Genomic DNA, 24,228 nt, shown 5'->3' with positions numbered 1-24,228 from the left:
GTAGATTTGTTCCCCAGCGGTAGTCTGGGTAAGTTTGGGAAAGAAACCAGCAGATCTCTCTTCTCTTCTCTTCTCTTCTCTTCTCTTCTCTTCTCTTCTCTTCTCTTCTCTTCTCTTCTCTTCTCTTCTCTTCTCTTCTCTTCTCTCTCTCTCTCTCCTTTCTTTCCTCTCCTGCTACCCCTTTCCTTCCACTCTCTAAAAAGCAATGGAAAAAAATATTTTCAGGTGAAGATTAACAACAACCACAAAAAAAAACTAAGAGTAAGATGCAAATTGACTGTACCTTCGTGATGCCCACCAGCCAATCAGGCATGAGTATGCAAGTTAATCCAACAAAGATGTCACAGATAAGGGGAAGGGAAAGGCCTACATTGGCAGAGGATAGAAGAATGTTGCAAGATAAGGGGGCGAGAAAAAGGGGGGTATCAGATGGGCTTTGACCTTTTAAACTGAAACTCTTTTATTAGTGTAGATTTTTTAGTTAATGAATTTATTGTTCAAACTTCATAGGACAAGAACCCACAAGGAAGGGTCCACACTCCAACTCCATGTTTCATTTTGAAGGAAGAAAAGCCCTCTAATACCTGGTAGTCCACTAAAGTAGGCCAGAATTTCCCTGAATCTAAGAAATTAACTCAGCCCCTTGTGGAAGTCCAGAGGGGCTAACCTAAACACAGAAGCTTCAGTAGACTTAAAAGTGTATGAAAAAGCCATTGAAGGGCTGTGATGCACAGTCTATCCTAAAAACGTGCTTATCCATGATTACGTGACAATACACTTGAATTACATGCGAATAAACGTATGAATCAGGAATGTTGCGACTTTCTACTATCACCAACGAGTTAAGAGTTAAGAGTCTTCAGAAATTCGGGAAGCAGGGACGTCTTGCAGCGAGGCGAGGCAGTGGGCACAGGGACAGGACATGACTCCACAGTCACACAGGGGTGTCCACTGACCTGAGCCCTCACGGTTCAGCAGCCCAGAGGCCTGTGGGCTTCTGCGCAGGAGGCGGTGCGGAGGTGCTGGTGCTGAGCTGAGCTCCTGGCCCGAAGCCTCCCAGGCCAGGCAGTAGCCCAGGGACCTAGACACAGACTCACCGACAGGCCCCGCCCACCAAGCCTGGCCCGTCCCCTGCGATAGGCCTGGCTCGGGCTGCGTAGCTAACACAGCGAAGCGTGACGAGAGGAGTCACGAGAATTTTCTGGGGGCGCCGCTCGGCAGGCGGTCCCTACGGTCCTGGACCCCGACGTTTGCAGAGCCGCCTCTCAGGACTTCCTCCGCATCTCCCCTTCGGCCTCTGCCTGGCCCGCCATCCCTCCGGCACGGCCCCTTCGGCTCTGGCGAGGCCGCTCGCCGCCCTGGCGCCCGCGACTCTGTCGTCCCCAGACCGGCGCGGACCGGCTCGGCCGGGGCGCAGGCGGCTGGGGAGGGGTCGCTGGCCCTGGGGTCGCGCCGGTGCCGCCACCAACCTGGGGCTGTCGGCCGAGGGCGAATGCTGGCTCCCAGGAGACGGGACGCTCTTCGGAGCCGCGGCGGGGCCGACCCATCCCTTCTCGGGCCCTGCGGCCGGGTGGGGTCCCGGGTCGCGGCCCCGGTCTCCTGGTCTGTCCCCTTCGTGGGGCGCAGCGGTGGCGGCCCTGTGTCCGAGCACGGATCCTTCTGGCGCCTCCTCCTCCTCCCTGTTTTCTTCCCTGTCCTCCTCGTCATCGCCCAGTGAGGTGATGGCGCTAAAGGATGTGCGGGAGGTGAAGGAGGAGAACACCCTGAATGAGAAGCTTTTCTTGCTGGCGTGCGACAAGGGTGAGAGCTCGGCCCCATTCTCCGCTTCCTATGCTCTTGTCCTCCATACCCCTCAGATTCTCCGCAGCCTCAGCTTGGGCCTTCCCTCTCCTGGCGCCCAGCTCCGGACCTCCAGGCGCCCCATGCCGCCTCCACCTGTGAGTGCGCAGCTGGTGGCGGCGGGGGCGCGGCCCTCCACTGGCAGCCACTGTGCCGGGCGCTGGCCCTAGTCTCCCTTGTTGGCGTCCTGTGTTTAGGTGGCGTTGGGGGCGCGGACCCTAGGATTTTGGCCCTGCCTCTGCTGCTGACCACCCGAATGACCTGGTCTCTCTTGGGGGACTTACGTTTTGTTTGTTTGTTTGTTTCCTTTTTGGAAGCCCAAAGGGCTTGTTTAGTGTGAAAATCCCATGACCTTGCTTAAGATGCCTCGTGTTTGTGGGCTCTCACCTGTTGTTCCCCCCTACCCCCTCGCTTCATTAAAATCTTAAAATCTTATTTGTGTTATAGTATTTTAAGTTCAGCCACCCAATGCCTTGGTGTACAAGTGACTGTTGACTGGAATTAGATATGTCATAATCCTAGGTGGTGACAAAGACAGGACTGAAGAAATAGTTCCAAATTTTCTCCAAATTTACAGAACAACTTTGTTCGTGCTTTTTATTAGTGAGGAAGGTTTATTGCTTCTGAGCCATAAAGGTAGTGCAAAATAATTACAGGGTAAAAATGTGGAAGATATTTAATATTTTTCTTTTAAAAAAGATTCTTCACTTTTATGGTCATATAAAGTCTCTTCACTCAAGCATGCTTTCTTTTGTTGCATATAATAAAAGGAATGAGAAATTGATTGCCCTAAATTTTACTTCCGGTGTGAAATACTATACAATTTATTTTTCTACATCTATTCAGTGTGCCTTTGTTGACCTTAAAAAGAAGAGTCATTTTAACAGCAAAAATGGGTTTATTTGGGAACAGCAAAGAAGTGCAATTCAGGACAAGTAAGCTATAGCAAAAGCCATAGGCAAGGCCAACAAATAAAGGAGAAGAAAGTTTTATGGAGAAGAAGGAAGTTGGGAGGGGTAGTTTTGAAAAAAGTTCATTGGAGACAATTGAGAGTTAAGGGCATGATAGTTTCTCATTGACTGGGGTGATAAATTTCTTGCAGGATGATTTCTCATTGGCTGGGATTGTCAATTTCTTGTAGGAGACCTAATGTACATCTTTTATGTTGGGGCCTACCACTAATGATTCTTTCCTGTTGAGGATTTTCTGCTGGGTTCTGTATTGATAATCAATTCATCCTATAATTTGACTTCCAGTACTGCATATGAGCACCCGGTCTGGCCTGTCACTATTTCAAGTAAGATTTCCCTTTGTTAATTTTCACACCTTTCAATGGCCATGCTCACTTAGAAAACTCAGTTTAAGATCATGCAGACTTTGATAACATAAGCTCAAAGGGCAGTTTTTACACTATGAAAAGATTAACTTCAGAGGATATTTTGTATGTGCAAGGTTTTAAAAAAATATTTTTATTGAATTCAGAGAGAAAGAGAGGAGAGATAGAAACATCAAGATGAGAATCATCCATAAGTTGCCTCCTACACCCCTCTCTTCCCCTACCCCCAACTGGAGATCAAGCCCACAACAAGGGTATGTGTCCTGACTGGGAATGAACCATGACTTCCTGGTTCATAGGTCAATGCTCAATCACTGAGCCACCTGATTTTTTTAGTAAGTATCAGTCTCTAACCCAGTGGTCGGCAAACTCCTTAGTCAACAGAACCAAATATCAACAGTCCAATGATTGAAATTTCTTCTGAGAGCCAAAATTTTTAAACTTAAACTTCTTCTAACGCCACTTCTTCAAAATAGACTCGCCCAGGCCATGCTATTCTATGGAAGAGCCACCCTCAAGGGGGCAAAGAGCCGCATGTGGCTTGCAAGCTGCAGTTTGCTGACCACGGCTCTAACCTCTTACTGCTTTTGAAGTAGGATTTGATTTACATAATATTTTGCAAATACATTATCTTATAAAGGCCACCTTTGTCAGCCACTTTTATGTTCTTATGTAATAGTATTAAATTATATTATGAAAACATTCCTTAAAATCCACTATGGACACAACTTTGAATTGTCTTGGAAATGTAAAGAAGCGTAACATATGTCTATAACCTTACAAAAATCATTGTAAATTAGGTAAAATTATGTAGTATTACTGGAGTAGATTGTGTAAGGTCTTTTCCCTAAAAAAATTCCCTAAGAGAGGGAATGGAAGATTGTGTTGCTCTAGCTGTGGTTATTTTAAAGCAAACAGAAAATATGTCAAAAAGGGAATTTGATGTTCCTATCAAAATGAGAAATATGGTTTTAGTAAGTACTTGTGTATGTTGTGTGTATTTAAGATTATTGCATGACATATTTAAAACAAAAGAATGGCCTGTCCAGTAGAGCAGTTGAAATAACTTTGTATCCTTTGTCAGTTTTCCATTTTATAAGATCATTAAGATTTTTTTTGGGTATTTGGCTTTTGGGGGTGGGTAGAAAGTAAATATGCATGCTTTTTTGCCCATATAAAGTAAAATAAATAAATAAATAAAAATTAAGGAAAGACTAAGTAGGCATTTTCTGTTTCAGGTATGTTAAAATGAGCTCTTGGGTTAGGTCGAGGAAATGGCTCATTTCTTACACTATGGTATCCTTTTACATGTAAAAAATAAATTGGAGTTATAGCAGTACTTTTTTTTTTTTTTTTACATGTTTGTATCCACTAATATTATTAAACCTCTTTTGTATCACCCAAACCAAATCTACAAGTGGAAATTTCCTGAAGTAGCTATAGTTTCCACTATTACATTGGAACTTTTATCAAACCAAATGGCAACTATTTACTAAAACAACTCTGGGTTAGAGTGCATATACTTTTCATAGATGATCTCATTTCATCCTCACAACCCAATGAACTATATCTGTTGTTATCCCCATTTTACAAATAAGGAAAATGAGACTTAGCAGAATTTTAAAATTCCTTTGTCTAAAGTTGCATTAGTTATGAAGTAGAACTAGGATATATTTTAGCTTGCACTATTAACCACTATGTTATATTGATCTAGTTTTATTTTTATTTATTTATTTTATTTTTATTTATTTTTTTATTGTTGACTCTTTATTGATTTTTTACAGAGAGGAAGAGAGAGGGATAGAGAGTTAGAAACATCGATGAGAGAGAATCATGGATCAGCTGCCTCTTGCACACCATCTACTGGGAATGTGACCACAACCAAGGTACATGCCCTTGACTGGAATTGAACCTGGGACCTTTCAGTCTGCAGGCCGATGCTCTATGCACTGAGCCAAACCGGCTTCGGCTTGATCTAGTTTTAATTGGATGAATGGAAATTATTTATGTTAGAAAAGACATGTTCACACTTGGACTTACTAGTTGAAAATCAAACTCGCTCTCTATGAATGTTTTATAAACCTTTCTGTGGATCAAATTTATCCAATAAAAGCAAAATCTTTAATAGCACCAGAGCAAATCTACTGTAGAACATCTATGTTTCTCATCCTTTTCATTTAGAAATTTTACTCTACATACACAACATTTCATAATGTATTATATTTGGAAAGAATTCCTAAAGTAAAAATTGTGGATATAAGGTGGTAATGTGTATTTTAGTGAATGAGTGGGCCTTTGAAAGATATGTACAGATTAAGGAGTAAAGAAAAAACTAGAAAAGAGCCTGGCCAATGTAGCTCAGCTGTTGAGCTTTGACCCAGCAACCAAGAGATCACTGGTTTGATTACAGGTCAAGGCACATGCCTGGGGTTGCAGGTTCCATTCCCTGTGGGGGATCCTGCAGGAGCAGCCAATCAATGGTTTTTCTCTCTCATTGATGTTTTTAACTCTTTTACCTCTCTCGTTCCGTTTCACTGGTCTATCTGTATATTCACTATCAGTTCAACTTATCATTAAAAGTGTCACTTTCTAAAGTGTTTGTTAAGTTTTTGCCATAGAGCATGAGTGTCTATTCATAGTGCTATGAAGAAAATACTTCTTTTTGTGATTAGTTTTCTTAAAGTAACTAAGGAGATGTGGTATCAAGAAAATTATGGTTCAGCTTCATCCAAAATGCATGGAGGGCTTTAAAGTAATTGATTTCAAATAATATCACTCTCCCTGTTTGGGTTGTTCAATTTTTGGAAAATTGTCCCATTCACCAAAAAGGTTGTGGGTTAATTTCCCAGACAGGTCAGGGCACATACCTAGGTTGCAGATTTGATATCGAGGATCGATGTTTCTCTCCTCTCTCTAGAAATAAGTGAGAGCATATCCTCAGGTGAGGATTAAAAATAATAATAATAGAAAATCTATTTGAAATTTACCCCTCCCCAAATGTTACTTTTTTTTTTTTAATTCACCCATTTAGTCAAGTTTTAGGATTTACTTTTTCTGTATTATGAAATCATATCTTTTTCCTCTGGTTTTCACTCTGTTCTTTTCTGTGGTTTTTCTTTTGTGGTAGTTGTTTTGTTTTGATTTTTTGTTTAATTTATAGATGTCTAAAGAACAACTGTATTTGCAAGTCACTTAAAATGGCTTATATTATATTTTAAAAGAAATAATTAAAAGAAACAAAACTCTGCTTTCTTTGTATAGTTAATTAGATTTCTCTTGATTTATTTCCCTTATTACTGCAGTAATTGGTCAGCAGACAAATGATTACTTTTGTCATTATTCTCATTTTTTTCCCATGGGTCAACTGTTTTGATGTGGGCTAGAGTTAGGCAGAAGGAATCCTGCATGCTCTTGACAGGTTAAAATTTTACTTTGAAATATTCTGACTTTGGCCTCTACCAGCATTAACCCCACTCCTATTTTAGAGTTTTGTGAGTTGGGTGTTCCCTGATCATATAATCTAAGCAGTTTCATTTATGAGATGAGTGTGTGTGTGTGTGTGTGTGTGTGTGTGTGTGTGTGTGTAGGGGAGAAGAGGAGAGGAATTTAGGGATTTTTTTTTTTGTCAAGCATATACATATTAACACTGCTTTTCCAAAGGCTATAAAATGTCTTCATAATATCCTCAGCTTATTACTAGATCTCATTTATAACTATTTTGATGTATGAGTAAATGTGGGTATGTATTTGAGATGTAAAACTTTAAACTTATAATTTTTCTTGCTTTCAGTATGTATTTTTGGACAATCTTTATTGCTTAAAATATCTTCTAAAAGTTTCTCTCCTTATCATTCAGTTATGAATTTTAAACTAGCAACTTTTAATGTTTGCAGCTGATGTACATATTATTTTACCAAGATAAAAGTTTTTAGCAAAGAAATGTTCATGTTTTTGCATATTTCCATATAAAAAAACAAATTTAGGTTTTAATCTTTTAAATTAACAGGCTAAGTTTTCTTTACAGTCATTCACATTTAATATGTCATGAGTATTAAATTGTGTTTGTATTTGTTATTTAGGTGACTATTATATGGTTAAAAAGATTTTGGAGGAAAGCAGTTCAGGTGACTTGAACATAAATTGCGTAGATGTGCTTGGGAGAAATGCTGTTACAATAACTATTGAAAATGAAAATTTGGATATACTACAGCTACTTTTGGACTACGGTTGTCAGGTACAAGGCTAGATAATTTTATTTTGTAGCTTCTAAGTTCTGTTAGATATGCCATATTTTCTTCTTTCTAGTTCCCTCTCTTCCTGCCTCCCTTCCTATCTTCTTTTTTTCCTTTCCCCCTTTCTTTTTCTTCTCTTTCACATTTAAATTGATTTTGACTCATAAAAAGTTCTAAAAACAAATCAAAAGCCTATTTATCAAAGTATAATATTTTACTTGATTTATTTTTTTCTTCCAACTTTTACATCCCTTCCCTATTTTATGTGTTTTACATCTGACAGAGAAAATTACCATGACTTATTGAAGGTGACTTTGTTTTTCTTATTTATATTATGGTAATATTATTATATATCTAAAAATACACAAGTGTTCCAGACGTGTCAGGGGAAAAGATTTTTCTGTGACCATATAATTTACAAGCATAAGAACAAAATGCTCCTGACTCACAAAGCAATTTTTAATTTGACTCTGATGTTCTCTTAAGTTTTATTAAATTTTTCTTTTTGCCTGAAACTTAATGTTTACTTAAAACTAAAGGTGAGTGAATTTTTTAAACTGGAAAGTACTGATATATATATATATATATATATATATATATATATAGTTTTTTTGTTTTGTTTTGTTTTGTTTTTGGTTTGCCTAGTATGGGACTTAGCACATGAATTCTGGCGTTTTTTTCTTTCACATAATATGATTGATTGCTCTGTTGTAGCTTTAACTTAATGAGGCATCCTAATATCAATATATAAAAACTCTGGGTTGTAATGACCAGTAATGACCTAGGCTTGACCAATTGGAAGTCAGTCCTGCAGTCAGTGCTGGGTTGCCCTGACTTCTGCTGATTGTTTCCACTGTAGGTGCTGTGCCCCAGCACTGACTGCTGAGAGGGGTACAAATCGGGGCCAGGGAGAGGCCTGAAGAGAGAAGCAGGAACTGATCCGTTGCCTCTGTGGCAGCTTTTGATCAGCACTTGCTTCTCTCTTTCTTTCCCAATCTGGCCAAAAGACATACCTCCATTTCTCTCCAGGCCTCCACTGTGGCTACTGATCAGCCCTGCCTTTATGATCAGGCCCTGTTGATAGGCCCTGAGACAATGACTGGCATAGGAACTGACCAATCAGAACCAAATGTGGGTGCTTTGGGGAGCCATTGGCTGCCTAGGATGTGGAGCTTCTGACATGACTGGCAAGAAACTGACCAGTCAGAACCAAATGTGGGTGCTGTAGGGAGCCAATGGCTACCTAGGAAATGGAGCTTTTGATGCTGATTGGCATAGAAACTGACCAATCAGAACCAAATCTGTATGCTGTGTTTAGCCAATGGCTGTCTAGGAGGTGAGCTTTTGATGCTGACTGGCATTGTAACTGACCAATCAGAACCAAATGTTGGTGCTGTGGGAGACAATGGCTGCTTTTGATGCTGACTGGCATAGAAACCAACCAATCAGAACCAAATTGGCCAGCAGAGGATGACAGTTGGGGGCGAGATCATGCATGCAGGGGAGGGCAATTGGGGGTGAGACCAGGCCTGCAGGGGAGGGCAGTTGGGGTTAATAATAGGCCAGCAGAGGAGGGAAGTTGGGGGCAACCAGGCCGGGAGGAGAGGGCAGATGGGGGCGAGATCAGGTTGGCAGGGGAGGCAGTTTGGGGCAACCAGGCTAGCGGGGGCAAACAGTTAGGGCCAATCAGGCAGGTAATCAGGCTGGCAGAGGCAGTTGGGGCAGGGAAGCACAGTTAATGGTGATCAGGCTGGCAGGCAGAGGTGGTTAGGGGCAACCAGGTAGGCAGGCAGGTGAGCAGTTACAAGTCAGCAGTCCCAGATTGCAAGAGTGATGTCCAACTGCTGGTTTAGGCCTGATCCCTGTGGTTGGACATCCCCCAAGGGATCTTCAATTGGAAAGGGTGCAGGGCTGAGGAAAACACCCCCCTTCCGTGCACAAATTTCATGCACTGGGCCATATATATATGTTGAGTGGCATCAGGAAACACTCAGAAGACTTCAAAAATATAAATAGGTTAGTTTATGGACAACATGGTACTGTCTCTGAATATAATAGATAGATAGATAGATAGATAGATAGATAGATAGATAAAGAAGTTGCTTTCCCAGCAATTTCAGTTATCTAGACATCAGTGTGACTCAGAAAGTAAATAAAAGTACCTCTGAGCGGCCAGAGCCCAGAAGTTTCTGACATACAAACTTTGGTCAGAGGAATACTTTTGGACCCCTTCTTCAAAGTCTGTATTTGTTAATTTTAGATTCTTCTTTAACAAATTCAATTATTTAGTTTTCTGATCCATAGAGAGAAGTGCAGCAGAAGGGACATGATGACTACAGAGTCCAGTGCCTATGTCTATGAAAGAGGTCAACAGCATTACATACATGGTAATCCCTGAGGGAGCTGTATGTTAGAATAATAATGTTTATAACAATGGCTCAGAGTCAGTAAGAAAAAATTAAATTATATTCAGTGTGGGAGCCTGAGTTGGCAGGGATCTTCCTCCTCCACATCCAGCGTTGTAAGAGAGATGAAATAGGTTCTTGGTAGAGGCAGCTGGGAATTGAGAAATAAATGAAATAAAGAGAGCTGACACAGAAATAGATTCAAAGCTGGGTCCCGGGTGGGTTGCTGCCCTCTTCTGCTGGCAAGACAGATAATGATGACCCGTCCAGTGCATTTATTTTACACCCCCAATACCAGGAAGTTATCACCAACTTATTTGCATTCTTAAGTAGGTCCTAGCATGCCTGGATTTACATATCTAGTGCTGCCCCTGCCGACACCAGGGCTGATATGAAGGCCAAGCTGACAGCATGTCACCCATCTTGGGGAAACATGTTCCCAAGGAGTGGCTCTGCCTACACCCTGAGTTCAGCTGATGATAATTAAAGAAAATTGCCCATGTGCCTTCCCAGGTGGCCCTCTACAATTCAGTGCCCATTGTTTCAGACAAAGGAAGAATATATATATAGTACTTCTAAAAGCAGAAAATTTCCATCAAAATAGTTTAGTTTCAAAGTTAAATACTTAAAGGTATAGAAAATCTTATGTAGTAAAAGAATAATTTGCAAATTGACCACACCTCCACTACACCCACAAGCCACACCCATCAGCCTCGCCCACCAGCCAATCAGGAGCAAATATGTAAATCCAACCAAGATGGCCTCAGCCACTGAGAGCAGAAGGGAGGTGTGGGTTTCCCCTGAAATGGAGGAAGCCAAGCTTTCCACCTGCCCTTGCTGGCCTTGGCCATGATCGGAGTTAGTTGATTGGAGTGGGGCCATTAGAGCTGGGCAATGGGAGCCAGCTACGGTCTCCTGCAGGCGATGGGAGCCAGCTGGGGGTCCCTGCCCAGGGCCCAGCCTCGGCCAGAGGCTTTTGGTCTTGGGTGGGGGAGGAGCCAGGTGATCAGAGCCAGCTGGGGTCCCCTACCAGTGACTGGAGCCAGCTGGGGGTCCATGCCTAGGGCCAGAGCTTTGGTCAGAGGCTTTCATCCTTGTCTGGGGGCAGAGCCTGGCAATTGAGCCAGCTTGGGGTCCCCTGCTCAGGACTGGAGGCTTTAGGCTTTGGCAGGGGCAGAGCTGGAGATCAGAGGAGATACTGTGAACTACAGAGGAAAGACCTTTTCTGACCGCTCATTGGCTAAGCTCCCTGTATGCCACTGGTAATATTCTTAGTAACTTGAGTATAAGAATCCAAAAAGGTGACCTAGGGCTTTTCCACCACACTCCTGGGGGAAAAAATGAAGGTTCGCTGCTGGAGGGCTAAGAAATGCCATAACCTGCCCTAGACGATTTGGCTTGGTGGATAATGCCTAGGTTTGCCAACCTCAGGGTCCAGGTTAGATTCTGATCAAGGGCATGTACCTAAGTTTCAGGCTCCTCCCTGGCTGGGGCCCAGGTCAGGGCTCATGCAGGAGGCAACCAATCAAAGCATTCCTCTCACTTTGATGTTTCTCTCTGTCTTTCCCTTTCTCTTCCACATTCTCTAAAAGTCAATGGAAACATATCCTCAGGTGAGGGTAAAAAAAATGAAAGAAAGAAATGTTGTATCCTATGAAAGACACATCTTGAAAATGCCTAAAGAAGTTGTCATTTTTTTTTTTTCATGGTGAAGGGACTGGAGTCCATGTTGATGAAAACATGATGGCTGCAGTGACTGGCAGTAGCTCCAGCAGCGGGGTGATGGGGCTGGTGCCTTTCCCTGATCAGCCCAGTTGTCTCCCACTAAGGGAGGCCAGACTGTAGCCATCAGTCGGACATTTCCTGAGGGCTCCCAGTATGTGAGAGGGGGCAGGCTGGGCTGAGGAGACTACCCCCGCCCGCCACCCCCCCCCCCTGTACACAAATTTTGTGCACTGGGCCCCTAGTAAGGTTATAAAGGGAGTCTTGGATGATTCTTGATAAAGGAGGCATTATCGTATAATAATTATTTTTGTCTTTTTACACATGTGACTCTCTATATATAATCTGCAGTGTATACATGATTTTTTTTCACATCCCTGATTATATTTGAATATTTTAGCCAGCCTATATAGATGTTACATTTTATAGATCAGAAAACTGAGGCTTATGGACTTCAATGAATTACCCAAAGTTCTAAAATAAGGGCAAACCCAAGATATTCTGATTACAAATTTCATCTCTAGGGAGTGGTGGTCGGGCTGAAGAAAAGCAGCAGTCATGGCCATGGACATTGTGAGAGTGAGCGAATGACAACAGAGAAGAGCAGGCTACTAGTGCCAGCTCTTTCTCAGGGGACATCTTCAATATTAATAAAGGGCACTAAAAGGGAAGGGTGTTATTGAAGGAGTCAGGACAGTGCAACATTGTAAAAACTAAAGAAACAGTCTTAATAAGTTACCTAGAAATCAAGGAAAATGAGGAATTTTTGAAATTCCCATCAGTAGAACTAAGAAAACGATGCACATGGATTTTGAGAAATTTGACAAAGTGAGAGGAAGAAAATGAGTGGAAAGAAAATAGAATCAAGTCAAGTTATCAAAGAGTGAGAAAATATCTCATGTTTGGGGAGGTAGGGACTAGGACTAGCATGTCTGAGAATGAAGGACCAAGGTCCTATAGCAGACAGAAAGCATTAACTAGAATACTAGGGCAGACTATTTAGCTTCAGAAAGGAAGTGGTTTATTACTGTGAGCTTAAACGAAAGAGTATATGAATTGTTGAAAATTCCGAGGTGAGAAGGAAGATAACAACCTCATTAATACATAATCCTACATAATAAAGCCCAATATGCAAATTGAATGGCAGAATGACCAGTTGGCAGGAGGTGGGGCCCACAAGTGGGTGGTGCCAGACCAGCAAAGGCGGGTGCCAGTGAGCAGGAGGAGTGGGCGATGATCAGAGGGCGATGGTGACTGGTGGCGGTGAGGTGATGGGGGGCACGGTCAGCCACTCACTGGCCTGCACCCACAAGTCACTTCCCGCAGAGGGAGGCCACCAGTGACAGTGGCAGGGTGATGGCGGCGGGGGGGGATTGGCTCGTTGGTCACCTCCCACAGAGATGACCTCCTGGTTCATATTGAGCCACACTGTCCGGGCATATAGATATTTTTAAAATAACTTAAAACATTCTTTTTCAAACTTGGCTTTTTTATATAAGTAAATATTTTTATACTTGAAGTTTATCCTTTACCAAATACTGTACCTGAATATAATTTAACTCTATCATCATAAGTGGGAATCACTGATAATGTAGTCATTTTAGTTTCTTCAGATAGCCTGAAACTAAACACATTTGTCCTTACATTAAATGGCTTCTGACTGCTCTGTGTGTGTGTGTATGTATGTGTGTAATGATTTTGCTATAGAGATATTTTCTTTTCAATGGTCAACAATAGCAGTTATTTTTTTCTTTCTCCCTACATTGTTGATTTTAATCTAGTTGTTCTCTTATTTAGTAGACTTGAAGGGTACTTGGGAAAACCAGATATTTGCATTTGTAGTGTGGTTGGGGCAATTCCTCCAGGGAAATAATGACCATGAATTTAGTTTATAACCACTCAATATAGTTTTTTTGGGAGATATACAGCTGGAGCCATGGTTATAGCTCAGATTACTGGAGTTACTTGGTATTTTGACTTAGCAGTGGCATTACTTTGTTAGTTATATAAGTTAACATTTAAAATCAGAAATGAAATGTTAAGAGAAAAGAACACAGTTGTTGTTGTTGTTGTTGTTGTTGTTCTTCTTCTTCTTCTTCTTCTTCTTCTTCTTCTTCTTCTTCTTCTTCTTCTTCTTCTTCTTCTTTTGTCTTGTTTATTTTTCCTCACCTGACCAAATACAGTAAAAACTAAAAACCCAAGAGAAATGGTTGCTAGAATAATAATAATAATAATGCTAGACTTTAAAGAATAGGTTATAGCCCAATGAACCTTAAAAGTTTTAGGGAATAAAATAACAAATTAATTTTCTTATGAGGGTGAGGAGTTTTCCTATGAGAATACATAGGTTGAATATTGCCCTCAACCATTTTTTGAGGATGCTTGCTCCTATTTTTTAGACATCCACTTAATGTCTGTCATTTTTAGTCCTATTTTAAAAAAATATATATATTTTTTTGACTTCAGAGTGGAAGAGGAAGGGAGAGACAGAAACATCAATGAGAGAGAATTATTGATTGGCTGCCTCCCGCATGTCCCCCAATGGGGATTCAGCCCTCAACCTGGGTATGTGCCCTTGACCGGAATTGAAACTGGGACCCTTTAATTCACAGGCTGATTCTCTATCCACTGAGCCAAACCAGCTAGGGCTAGTTTTATTTTTTAAAGAATGTTGATCAATAGTTGATAAAGATTATAACAATTTAAAAATATACAGAGTGAAAATAATCAGGGCACTTTGTTAGATTAAGTCATTATTTATCTCTTATCTTTCCTTCTTGCCTTTATGATTTTTCTTTAAAAATTATCAAGCCCAGACTGTGGCTCTGTGGTTCAGTATGGACCTATGAACTCTGAGATCACGGTTCAATTCCAGATCAGGGCACATACCTAGGTTGCAGGATTGATCCCTGGTGTGGGGCATGCAGTGGTTCTCTCTCATCATTGATGTTTCTATCTCTCTCCCTGTTCCTTCTGCTCTCTGAAATTAATTAAGAAACATAAAGCATTTTTTAAAAAAGAAAAGAAACCCCAAAACTTGATGTCACAATTTCCAAGTATCATAATAAAATCAAAATGCAGACTTTGTTACAGAGTTAAAAGTCCCCATTTGCTCAGCCTCTGGTTATTTTTTCTTGCTGTCGAAGTTGAAGCTTCAAAATTAGCTATAGTTTGGGGGTAAAACCACAAAGTCACTTTTCCCTACTGTCTCAAAGGACATTGTAGCCTAGTTCTTTGTGGTTTTACTTGATTAGATTACTGATACTAATTTCTGACTTGTACCATTTCAATCATCTATGTATGTTTTCGAGATGAGCTCTCCCTCTACGTATTTTCCATTGTCTGCTCTCTTCATGATTGCATTGATAATCATTTTTATTAGATTGAACACAATTTACCTGTAGTTCTAGTTCTTGGCAATTTCTTTTATAGATTTGCAATGTTAAGATTCAAAGTAAGGCAAAATGTATTATTTGGACAGACTAAATTTTTGAAATTCAGTATTACTGTATACAATACAGATTAATTTTAAAAAATGGTTTTATTTATAAACTAAAGGCCTGGTGCACAAAATTTGTTCACTTGTGGGTTGGGGATGTCCCTCAGCCTGGCCTGCACCCTCTCACAATCTGGTAGCCCTTGAGGGATGCTCCAGCTGTCACCTGAAATCACATGGAGGTGTTGTGTGGGCCTAAGCTGGCAGTTGGGCTGCCATGGAAGTGGGAGAGTCTCCTGCCACTCCACTGCACTCACCATCCATGAGCCCGGTTTCTGGCTGAGCTGCACTCTTCCTGTGGGAGCACACTGACCACTAGTGAGCAGCTTCTTCATTGAGTGTTTGCCCCTTAGTGGTCAGTGCATGTCATAGCAACTGGTCATTCCACTATTCAGTCAATTTGCATATTAACCTTTTATTACATAGGATCAGTAAAATAAATACTTTATCTTTTTTTCCTCCATTTTTATTTTTAACTTTTTTTTTTTTTAAAGTCCACAGATGCACTTTTGGTGGCAATCGACTCTGAAGTAGTGGGAGCTGTTGATATACTTCTTAATCATCGACCAAAACGATCATCAAGACCAACTATAGTAGTTAGTACTCTTAAATGTTTATTAATTTGGATTTTTTAATCAAAATAAATCTCCTACCCCATTGCCATATTTTTATTCCCCCAAATTTATTTGTCTTAGGGAAATAGATCTCTTTTGCTCTGTAAAATATTGCTTTAAAGTAAGTAGACAATTGCAAGAATAATATTGTTTTCAGGAAAGTTTTAAAAAATTAATGATATTTCTATAATTTTGTCAGTATGGATCAGTATTTTAGTTTGGAACATTCTGCAGGTTAGGCTGAAGATAAAAATTAGTCTCCACATGAATTTAATAATTAAATGTAAACAGTGAAACCATAAAACTGGAAGAAAATGTAGGTGAATGTTTACTGACTGGGAGTAGAAGGATGTTCTAAGCATAAAATCAATGGCTGTTTAGAAGTTAAATTTCTGGAATTCAGTCATCAAGCAAAATTTAAATAAAAAGCAGAATAACTGGCAAAAGATATTTGCAGCATATATCACAAGTTTATAATCTTAATATAGACAAATTGATGAAAAACACCAAAATTAGAATGGACAAGAAAAAATCCTCAGAAAAGAAAATATAAAATTCTAAATTTTACTTATAATCAAATACAAGATACTATTATTTGCTTATCAAATTAGCCAAGATTTTAAAAAATAATAATCACTAATGCAAAGGAGTAGTCTAGTCTCCTACACCATTGTTTAGGGGGGTTTTTGAATAGCACTTTGGCAAGATGTGTCAGAAAAAGGGAAGATGTTCATATTCTTTTACCTAATGCTTTCTCTTGTAGGGATTTGCCTATGAAATGTGGATAAAAATGTTAATTGTAATCTTGTAGTAGTGAAAAAGACCTAAATATTTTAAAATAGAAAGTTGGAAATATAAATAATTATTATATATTTAAATGGCACTTTTAAAAGAATATTTAGGAAGATGGAAAAATAAAATCTAGGAAGTGACAAAAATGAGAATAGTAAACTGTATATGTAATATGATCCAAGGTTAAAAATATGCATAGAAAAGGAACTGTATGGAAATGTGGCAAAATGTTACCTAGTGGTAGCCATCTTATTGCCAAATTAAGGATTTTTTTTTTTTACTATTTTTTTTATTGCTTTTGTAATTAGGAAGATATTAACAGTCAGATAAATTATGCCTTTAAAATGGGATATTTATTGGTTGTATATAAAAAATTTAAAATTATATTGGTGAAGATGTAGTGAAACAAGCAAACTGCTGGAGTGTAAACTGGCTATACTAAGTAGAAAAATATTGTTTAAGAAACAATTATAAATTTCTTATAGATTATTTGACATTATCTGAGAACAATGAGAAACTGCTAAATTGCATACTTCAACATGTATTAACTGAAATATTCTACTGAAATCTAGACTATTAAAAAGTTTGTGTGTGACTTTTTCCAGAGGATGGTGTGAACTACTGTAACTGTGGTAAGAAACTACAGGAATAAAGAGGGGGAAAAGGGGCTAAGAATGTAGCCTTTGTCCAAGGATCAGAAATATCTATAATCCTGTTTAATTTTCTGTCATCTATCCTGTAGTTACTCTTACATTTTGCTATACCTGTTCCACTTTCTAGCATTTAAACCCATTTACTATCTTGTGGGGAAAGGGTGTTATTGGAACAAATGACTGCTATTATTTCATTACCATTACTACTATCAATTGAATCTTGTGTTGCAAGGCTGTGGTAGTCTTCACCTGCTCAGTAAAAGAACACTTTCTACTTTATTACTAACAAATAAGTATTTGTTTGAATTCTTCCAGCAACAGCAAGATCAAATTTTAATAGCATATTACTTCTAGACAGGCAATGTCAAATATTATACATATATTTTTTTTAACCATTTCAGTGAATTCATTCTGTATTATTGGCTTATCAAAATTGTATTTTAATACATTTTGACTTTCATATTCAGAAGTGTTGTTTTTTTTTTTTTAGCATGTAGATTGTATTATCAATAATGAAATTAAGAACTTTTAGCTATGTCTTTGAGTTTTCATATAGTTAAATGTTTCATAGGAAAAATGAGGACCATTTTTCTCTTAAAGGACTGAATATAAACTTCTTTTTTTAAAAAAAAATATATTTCATTGATTTTTTTACAGAGTGGAAGAGAGAAGGATAGAGAGTTAGAAACATCGATGAGAGAGAATCATTGATCAGCTGCCTCTTGCACACCCCCCACTAGGGATGCGCCCGCAACCAAGGTACATGCCCTTGACCGGAATTGAACCTGGGACCCTTCAGTTCCCAGGCTGACACTCTATCCACTGAGCCAAACCGGTTTCGGCAATATAAACTTCTTTTTAAAATAATATGTTTTAAATTGATTTTTAGAGAGGAAGAGTGCCCAAGCTAATTTTATCCTTTTTATAGCCAATAATAAGAGGGAAAAGGGATACATTCTTAGATTTCTCTGGAATTTTAAATAAATTTATTAATTTGAAATCCCCACTAAATAAATGCCAAGGATATAAACAAACTATTCATAAAAGAGGGCCAAAATGGGATATATATGTTAAAAAACATTAAAATTTACCAGTAATCAAAGGAAAGTAAATATTTCATGATAGTATTTTTTATTCATAAACTGAGAGTGATCATACTGGTAAGTAAAACTTAAGAGTGAGAAGGGTACATTCCTATATTATTGGTAATATAAGCTATTAAAGGACTTTGGTAATATTTATCAAGAACTTCAAAACTGTTTGTGGTCTTTTGATGTATAATTCCATTTTAGGGGATTCTATGTTAATGAGATAATCCTAAATTAAAAAAAAAAAAAAAAAAACAACAACTGTATTCATCCAGGTGGCATGGCTCAGTGCTTGAATATCAACCAGAAGGTCACAGTTTGATTCCAGGTCAGGGCCCAGGTTGCAGGCTAGACCCCCAGTGTGTGGTGTGCGGGAGGCAGCTGATCAACGATTCTCTCTCATCATTGATGTTTCTATCTCTCTTCCCTTCTCCTTTCCTCTATGAAATCAATAAAAAAGTACATATAAATAAAAAGCTGTATTCATAAAGAAGTTTGTGATAATATTTTTAAACTAGCATAATAAAATGTCTTGAAAATATGGTCTATGAAATTCCTTACATTGCATGCAAGATTCTGTACATGATTTTTGGGGGAAGATTCTGGGGTGTAGCTTTATGTGATTATCAAAATATTAGGGACCATTGTTTTAATTATTTGGTGCCAAATTATTTATACCAAAGATAGAGAAAGGCCCTTAAAGGAATACTATAAAATGGTTTTTGGGTAGTAGAAATGATTGGTATTTGTATTCTGTTTTTCTATATTTTCCAAATATTTTATAATGTATGTGCACTAATTTTACAATGTTAGTAAAAATTATATAACAAACCATGAACTTGATCAGCTAACAACTCTCAGGGAAACCTCTGTGAAAAAGTGAGTAGTGGAAAGAATATGCAATAATATTGAAACAGTCAACTTTTTTATTTAACACTTATTCTTTTTTTTTTAATGTATTTTTATTGATTTTAGAGAGGAAGGAAGAGGGAGAGAGAGATAGAAACATCAATGATTAGAGAGAATCATTGATCCGCTGCCTCTAGCACACTGCCTCCTGGGGATCCAGCTCCAAAACTGGGCATTTGCCCTTGACCAGAATTGAACCTGGGACCCTTCAGTCTACAGGCTGCTGCTCTATCCACTGAGTCAAACCTGCTAGGGCAACCCTGATTCTTTATTTGCTAATGATTTTTGCTCCATGTCATGCCATCATCAGCCCCATGAGCCCATGTAGTGAAGGTGCTCAGGCTCCGGAATAATAAAAATTTGGTTTCTGCTTTACAGTTTGCCATTCTATTGTGTACCTCAGGCACATTAACTTCTCTGAGTCTCAGTTTCTTCTTGAGATAATACTGCTCATTCCTGCAGGGTACTGTGGGAATTAAATGAAATGATAAGTGTAAAGTGGCTATATTAGCTATGATAGTGTTTTTGTGTATTTGTAACAGACGTAATAGAGGTAATGATTGGAAATATATAGATATTTATCTATAATAATAAAAGCATAATATGCTAATTATACCAGACAGCTGAGCAACCTTCTGGCTGTCCTTCCAGATGACCTTCCGGATGAAACTGGGGCTGGGAGGGATGAGCCCCTTGCACGAATTTTGTGCATTGGGCCTCTAGTACAAAATAAAGAGCGCTTCCTATTTACTTATCCCTTTTAAGTACCTTCATTGCTATCAGTGTGACAAAGTTTGCCACAGAGGCGGAATTTTTAAAGTTTTTCTCAACTTTATGCTCTGTTTATTTTTAACATTTCTGTTTTTTCATTTTATTCCTTTTCTAAAATTCCTGTTTTTTACCCTTATGCATGTTTTCATAATCTTTTGAAAATTAAATTCTTTTCCCTAATGTATTTCTCTAGATATCCTTTTATTGTTAGTAAAGCAGAATGTTATTTATATGAATATTTTTCTATTGAAGATTTTATTTGTCATTATTATATTACATTTATTAATTAAAATTAAGTTTTGAAGTTTCAAAAAAATTTTATCCTGGCAAAATGTTTATCTTATTCATTAAAATAATTATGTTCTTTGTGCTTTCCATTTTTTTCATTTTATTCTTCAAACAATTGTTTTTTTTAATTCACAAATAACTTTTGAACATTTATATAAATATTTTTCAGAAACTAATGGAGCAGATTCAGAATCCTGAGTATTCAACAACTATGGACATTGCACCTGTCATTTTAGCTGCTCATCATAACAACTATGAAATTCTTACAATGCTGTTAAAACAGGATGTGTCTCTACCTAAGCCCCATGCAGTTGGCTGTGAATGCACATTGTGTTCTGCAAAAAACAAAAAGGACAGCCTCCGACATTCCAGGTTAGAAACTGAAGATTTTTGACAAATAGATGTGTGATGCAGTGGGATGCATGCCAATGAAATGTTTTATTGTTCTTTTTATGTAGCTTTTAAGAAATATGGTACTGGGATGACTTGTAAAAGCCAAACTTCTAGCTCCTTTGCTTAATATAAGTTCTGCATGTTTTAGAAATGTTTACTAAATAATGAATAATTAGGAAACTTCTTCAAATTCGGAATAAGATTTATTTCACACTCATGCCTATAGGGCTGGAGGCAGTGTTTACTTTTTAGAAATAGAATTTATTGGTCTAAGAATTTCCAAGTAGTAGAAGAAAAACTAGACTGGTGCACAAAATTCATATGGGGATGGGAGGGGGGTGTTAGTGGTTCCCTCAGCCCAGCCTGCACCCTCTCCAATCTGGAACCCCTCAGGGGATGTCTGACTGCCAGTTTAGGCCAGATCCTTTTCACAATTCGGGATTGCTGGCTCCTAACTGCTCACCTGCCTGCCTTCCTGATTGCCCCTAACTGCCCCCCTGCCAGCCTGATCATCCCTAACCGTCTCTGCATGCTGACCTGATTGCCCCTAACTGCCCCTCCCACCGGCCTGGACATTTCCAACTGCCCCCCACCCCCACTGGCCTGGTTGCCCCCAATTGCTCCCCCCCCCCCCACTGCCTGGTCTCTCCTAACTGCCCCCAACTGTCCTGACCACCCCAACAGCCACCACCACCCCGCTGCCAGCTTGGTCTTCCCAACCAGCCTGATGTTCAGTTGTTTGGTCATCCCTCACTAACCCCCCTGCCAGCATTATCGCCCCACATAGCTTGAGTTTGGTTTTCCATCTGGTTGTATCAGTTGTGATGGCCCCTGGCCTTTTATATATTAGGATTATTTACTATCTGACTAAATATTAATCTGTAATGCCTCTTACTTCCCTCTCACATAGTACATATTTAAGTCTATTTCTCTTCTGATTCTCCCCAGTTGAAAATAGAAAAACAACTGAGGAATGAATAAATAAGAAAGTACCCCATCCTGGATAAGTTGAATAAGGTCACACATATTGAATAAGGTGTATGGTTCTGAACCAGACTTGAGAGTCTAGTTTTCAGTATAAGCGCACGCACATTTACTATGAAATAAATGGTTTTGAAGTCCCAGGCAGACCACTGACAAACTGTTTTCAATTAAGGATTATTGAACAGTGTATATGGAATTAGCTTTAAAACTGTAAAAATATCCACCGTCTCTGTTTCCTCATCATAAGAACAAATCTTTGGTGCATTGACAGTAAAAAATCCATAAATTGGGAAAGTCTCCTTGAAATCAATTTAATGTGTATGTGTAGAGGTCAAACTGGAACATTTTTTTCTTTTTTCAAATCTATTTTACAATAAGGCCTATGTTTCTCTTTGATAAGATCTGGTTGACAGTTGACTATATTATTTACCTTTTTAGTTTTAAAATGACACGAAGAAATTATCCTTAAGGGTACTTCTAGTTTTAAAATTCTTTCTTAATATTAACTATAAATATTTTCCAAATAGTTTGATTGTTAAATGTTTGTAGTTGGAGCTGATTGGGTGGTTGGGTTGGGACTGGAAAGAACGCTGCCTGGCTTGGTTTGGAGTGGCAAGAACAATGCTTGGCTTTTTCTGAAAGTTTGTATAGAAACTATGGCTTGAGTGCAGGTTTTAAGCCTGAATAAGAATTAAAAGATAAAAGGCATTTGATGCAGAAAGTACAGTTTGTAATTGTAGTTTATTAAGAGAACTGCAAGTGGTTTGATATATTTGCAGAAGAGTTTGAGAAAACAGTTATAAGAAAGGTTCGAACTGAAGTCATTTTCAGGAATTGTTAAGAAGACCTGCAGAAGAAAAGGAGACTAACAAAACAAGTAAAAAGAGATGTAGGGTCAGTGAAGTTGAAGAGTTAATGTTAGAATTAAGGAAGTGAGGCAATCTGTATTTTTAAATTTCAGAGATGGTGAAATTTCAGACGAGGTCTAGGGGCAATAATTATACAATAAATGGGTTATGAAAGCTTGAGGGATCATTGAGTTTAGAAAAACATTTCAGTATATAATTGCTGTGATTTTGTTTTAGACTCAAATTTTCAAAGGGATATTTAGAGTCTATTATTTAAATGAAGGCAATTTCAACAAGTTGAGAAACATTGAAATTGGGAGAGGTAGCAAAGTAATGGACTGCCAATTATATTTAATATGCAGAAGGGTTTTGTTTAATCTGTACAAAATATTTTATAATTTTGTTCTTTTTTTTTAAAAAAATAAATCTTTATTGTTCAGATTATTACAAATGTTCCTCTCTCCCCCCAAATTGCTCCCCTCCACAAGGTTCCCACCCCACCTTCTGCCCTTTCCCCACCCCCTATTGTCCTCATCCATAGGTGCACAGTTTTTGTTCAATCTCTTCCCACACCCCCCATTCTCCTTTTCCCTGAGAAATCATCAGTTCAGTCCCCTTCCATACCTCTGATTCTATATATTCACCAGTAAATATTGTTCATCAGATTTTTTAATTCCCTTGGTTTTTAGATTCACTTGTTGATAGTTACGTATTTGTTGTTCATAATTTTTACCTTTATCTTCTTCCTCTTCCTAAAGAACCCCCTTCAGCAATTCATATAATTCTGGTTTGGTGGTGATGAACTCCTTTAGCTTTTTTTTTTTTATTAGTGAAGCTCTTTATCTAGCCTTCGATTCTGAGTGATAGCTTTGCTGAGTAGAGTATTTTTGGCTGTAGGTTCTTGCTATTCATCACCTTGAATATTTCTTGCCATTCCCGTCTGGCCTGCATGGTTTCTGTTGAGAAATCAGCTGACAGTCGTATGGGTGCTCCTTTATAGGTAACTACCTGCTTTTCTCTTGCTGCTTTTAATATTCTCTCTTTGTCTTTTGCTCTTGGCATTTTAATTATGATGTATCTTGGTGTGGTCTTCTTTGGATCCCTTTTGTTTGGGGTTCTGTGCACTTCCTGGACTTGTAAGTTTATTTCTTTCATCAGTTGGGGGAAGTTTTCTGTCACTATTTTTTCCAATATGTTTTTGGAACCTTGCTCTCTCTCTTCTTCTGGGACGCCCATAATTCTGATGTTGATTCGTTTGAAATTCTCCCAGAGGTTTCTTAAATTATCTTTAACTTTCTGGATTCTCTTATCTTCTTGCTTCTGTGGAGGAGTGTCCTCTGGCTCTTTGTGTTCCAAATTTTTTCTTGATTCTTGCGATCTTCCATTCTGTTTTTAGGACTCTGTATAATACTTTTTATTTCAGACAATGTATTCTTTATTTCTAGTTTATCCCTTTTCATATCCTCATAGGTCTCATTTATTTTATCGGCCTTTTCTAGGAAGTTTTTGAAAAACCTTATAACCATGGTTTTGAACTCTATATCCAGTCGCTTCTTGTCCTCATTTCTTTTGTTTGTGATGTTTCCTTGTCTTGGCATTTTCACTGCTTCCCTGAGTTGGTAGGGTGGCTTTGTGTGCTAAGGTGTCCTATATGGTTCAGTGGGTCAGCCTCCCCATTACCTGAGGTGGATAGTCTTGGTGTAGCCATTTGTAGGCTGTGTGTGCAGTCTTGTTGTTAATCCTTGCTTGTTGTTGGTATCACTGGGAAGCATTGATTCCAAGCCAATTGGATATGAGGATCAGAAGTGTCTCAGCTGGGGGGGTTTCTGTATTTTGCTTGGTTGGGGCAGAGTCTTGG

The 24,228-nt window shown here is 38.8% G+C and overlaps 1 protein-coding gene across 5 annotated transcripts in view; it reads left to right on the top strand.

The window, feature by feature from the left end:
• Window positions 1-205: 205 nt before the first annotated feature.
• TRPC1 (transient receptor potential cation channel subfamily C member 1) overlaps window positions 206-24,228 on the top strand; it is a 147,393-nt gene continuing 123,370 nt past the window's right edge. For 2 of the 5 annotated variants that reach the window (XM_084872449.1, XM_084872447.1), the window contains exons 1-2: window positions 1,641-1,800; window positions 20,315-20,517. In XM_084872449.1, the coding sequence (XP_084728575.1) occupies window positions 1,768-1,800; window positions 20,315-20,517 (236 nt within the window). In that variant the 5' untranslated portion in view covers window positions 1,641-1,767. Of the gene's footprint in view, window positions 1,801-7,254; window positions 7,410-15,524; window positions 15,627-20,314; window positions 20,518-24,228 lie in introns of all 5 variants that reach the window. The other 3 variants (XM_084872445.1, XM_084872448.1, XM_084872446.1) reach the window with 3 other exon arrangements.

Source organism: Pipistrellus hanaki (genome assembly GCF_964339955.1).
Source record: "Pipistrellus hanaki genome assembly, chromosome: 2".
Classification (NCBI taxonomy): domain Eukaryota; kingdom Metazoa; phylum Chordata; class Mammalia; order Chiroptera; family Vespertilionidae; genus Pipistrellus; species Pipistrellus hanaki.
The sequence above is the reverse complement of the archived record's forward strand: the minus strand, read 5'-3'. Positions and strand labels throughout refer to the sequence as shown.